This window comes from Labrus bergylta, chromosome 22, assembly GCF_963930695.1.
Source record: "Labrus bergylta chromosome 22, fLabBer1.1, whole genome shotgun sequence".
Lineage (NCBI taxonomy): Eukaryota > Metazoa > Chordata > Actinopteri > Labriformes > Labridae > Labrus > Labrus bergylta.
Genome location: NC_089216.1, coordinates 1,127,822 through 1,130,321, shown reverse-complemented (window position 1 = coordinate 1,130,321; position 2,500 = coordinate 1,127,822). Strand labels below are relative to the sequence as shown.

General features: G+C 43.0%; 1 protein-coding gene across 1 annotated transcript in view; it reads right to left on the bottom strand.

Moving 5' to 3' along the window:
* Nucleotides 1-593: 593 nt before the first annotated feature.
* mogat3a (monoacylglycerol O-acyltransferase 3a) overlaps nt 594-2,500 on the bottom strand; it is a 10,857-nt gene continuing 8,950 nt past the window's right edge. The window contains 4 exon segments of the mRNA XM_020658474.3: nt 594-1,402; nt 1,404-1,486; nt 1,950-2,058; nt 2,421-2,500. The exon segment at nt 2,421-2,500 is cut by the window's right edge and continues 11 nt beyond it. Of these exon segments, the coding sequence (XP_020514130.2) occupies nt 1,331-1,402; nt 1,404-1,486; nt 1,950-2,058; nt 2,421-2,500 (344 nt within the window). The 3' untranslated portion in view covers nt 594-1,330.

Sequence of the window (2,500 nt, the reverse complement as noted above, 5' to 3'; positions counted from 1 at the left end):
CATGACTGTCTACAATGGGTGTAACACCCGAGTCCCACTGTCTGTGATGTTTTCAGAGTTTTCAGAGTCCTATCTTCACTTTGTTTACATCGCCAGGACGGCCGGCTGACTCCTCCCCTCGTGTATAAAAGTTGTTTAATTGAGGGACTAGAGAAAAGAAGAATAACATACTGTACTCACTGCTTAACTGTGTTTCTAGATCACGCTCATTTCAGGTAAATTTACATGCAGTGTGAAGATACCAGCATAATAAAGATCGCTAGCATTAGCATGCTAACACAACAATGCAGCGCGAGTTGTTTTGGTTTCATGCTGGTGCTCAAGGGCGACATCTGCTGGATCAAAACATCACATATAAAGACTTTAATGATGACCATGATAAGTGAGTCTACCAGTCTGGACCGGAGACCACAGTTAGAGTCACTGGTGGACTCTGAATCCCATTCAGACACATTCACACTCCGTCGTCAAAGCAGTGGGAGCAACTTGGGGTTAAGTGTAGTGTTGTTGTACTCGAAACGGTCTCAAGACCTCTTCATGAGGACGTGTGTGTACGCGTTGTCTGTGTGATGTTTGAAATAACAAAGTTTACATAGAAAATCATCACATTGTGTTTTATTGATATTTTACACAACGTCCCAATTTTTAAGGTAATCATTATTATTATTATTATTATTATTATTATTATTATTATTATTATTATTATTATTATTATTAATAATACAACTGAAACACATTAAAATACAAATCAAAAGAAACGATCACTTTCAGCATAAATCAACCAATCAGACGGCACCACCACACCTCTGTGATGTCACTGTGATGTCACAGACCATCTCAACAGTCATCTGACGCGTCGTCGTGTGATGTCACTTCATGAAACAGGGAAACAAACGCTCGTCTTTACATTGCTCTTAAATGCAGCACGACGAAGCTGTTAGCATCCCCCATATGAATGTATTAGCCTGTTAGCATTGTTAGCATTCACAAGACAATCCTTTGGGGGTTTGAACACAATGCTAACATGCCCTTGTGGCTTCTATGAGAGTTGCTAATGTGGTTAGCATCCCCGACCCTAACCAACAGAAACGCAGTAACAGTCGCGCACAGTGCTAGCACCGTTAGCATCCTCTTTTAATCCATTTGATCTTTATTAAGATTTACAATGTTCGGTCCCATCGCTGTTAGATGATGCTAACAGCGTCAGACGGTCAGCTGGAGGTCATGTGTTTGTATATATGTCTGTAATAATATAATGTGAGGTGTTTATTTACGTACCTTTTATAAACAGAGTACATATGAGGTCATTGAACATGAGGCGTTCATATATTTATATAAATGTGAGGTGCTGGTCCTCGCAGAGGCCGTACGATAGTTTGTGCTGCTCGAACAGCTCGGTCAGACCTCTGCAGGTAAACTTTATGAAGAGACTCGATGTCCTCGCTGGTTGGACTGGGAGTCTGGACCACTGGGATGGGCGTCCCCACTGGAAACAGAGAGGGGAGGGGGGCAACAATCAGCACTGACTCTAAACACAGATGATGGAAGTTCATCAACAAATCAAGGTCACAGCAAATTTACATCAACGTCAAATAAACGTTAAAGGAGCAGTATGTAACTCTGACCCCTAGTGTTTAAAATGTGTACTGCAGTCTGAATTCTAAACATCATAGAGAGCTGATCCTAGTTTGAGCACGTTTCTGCTCGTGGAGCTTATTAGAAACATGCAGAGGCTTTTTAGGTCGGGTACAATCACTTCTATCTGAACCACTTCTCTTGACCGCTTCCATCGCTGCAACACCTGTTGACCTGATAACTGCTCTCATATCTGGCAAACCGAGGGGCGTCCAAAACGACCGTGTGTGTGTGTGGGGGGGGGGGGTCAAATCCAGCACTTCAACATAGCATGTTGTCTTAATGTCTGATCAGATGTTAGCTCGTCTTCGTACCCACGGTGTGGATGGGCTTCCTGTACGGCATCAGTCCGAAGCTGTACTGAAAAACTCCTCTGGCGTGAAACAGAGGCATGGCTACTCCCATGATGCTCTGCAGCCGGTTCTGTGGACAGAAGACAACACTTTGTTATCGGTTACTTTACCGGTGGAGGAAATTCTTCACTGTTGCTAGGTAACTATGCTATGTCTAGTTTCTGAGGTCTGATTGGTTCTCAGCTAGAGCTAATTGAGCGCTGGCTGCTTTGTCAAGTTACGGTACTGACGCTTGCTAAGTGGTTACTGAGCTGTTGCTATGCGGTTGCTAGGACACCGCTGTGACTGTTTCAAAGATGTGACATCATGGTTCTGTTAGCGACGGTAGAATAGAGATTTAGACATCAAATCATTATTTTTTTATTGATTGAATAATTTGAAGTTTTGTAATCTTTAAGGTTGTTGATAAAGTTTCATGGTGTGACCTCTGACCTGCAGCCTCCTCAGAGGAGAGCCGGTGGGATTCTCCATCTGATCGAACAACTCGTTCTCTCCAAAAGAAAAGACCGGAA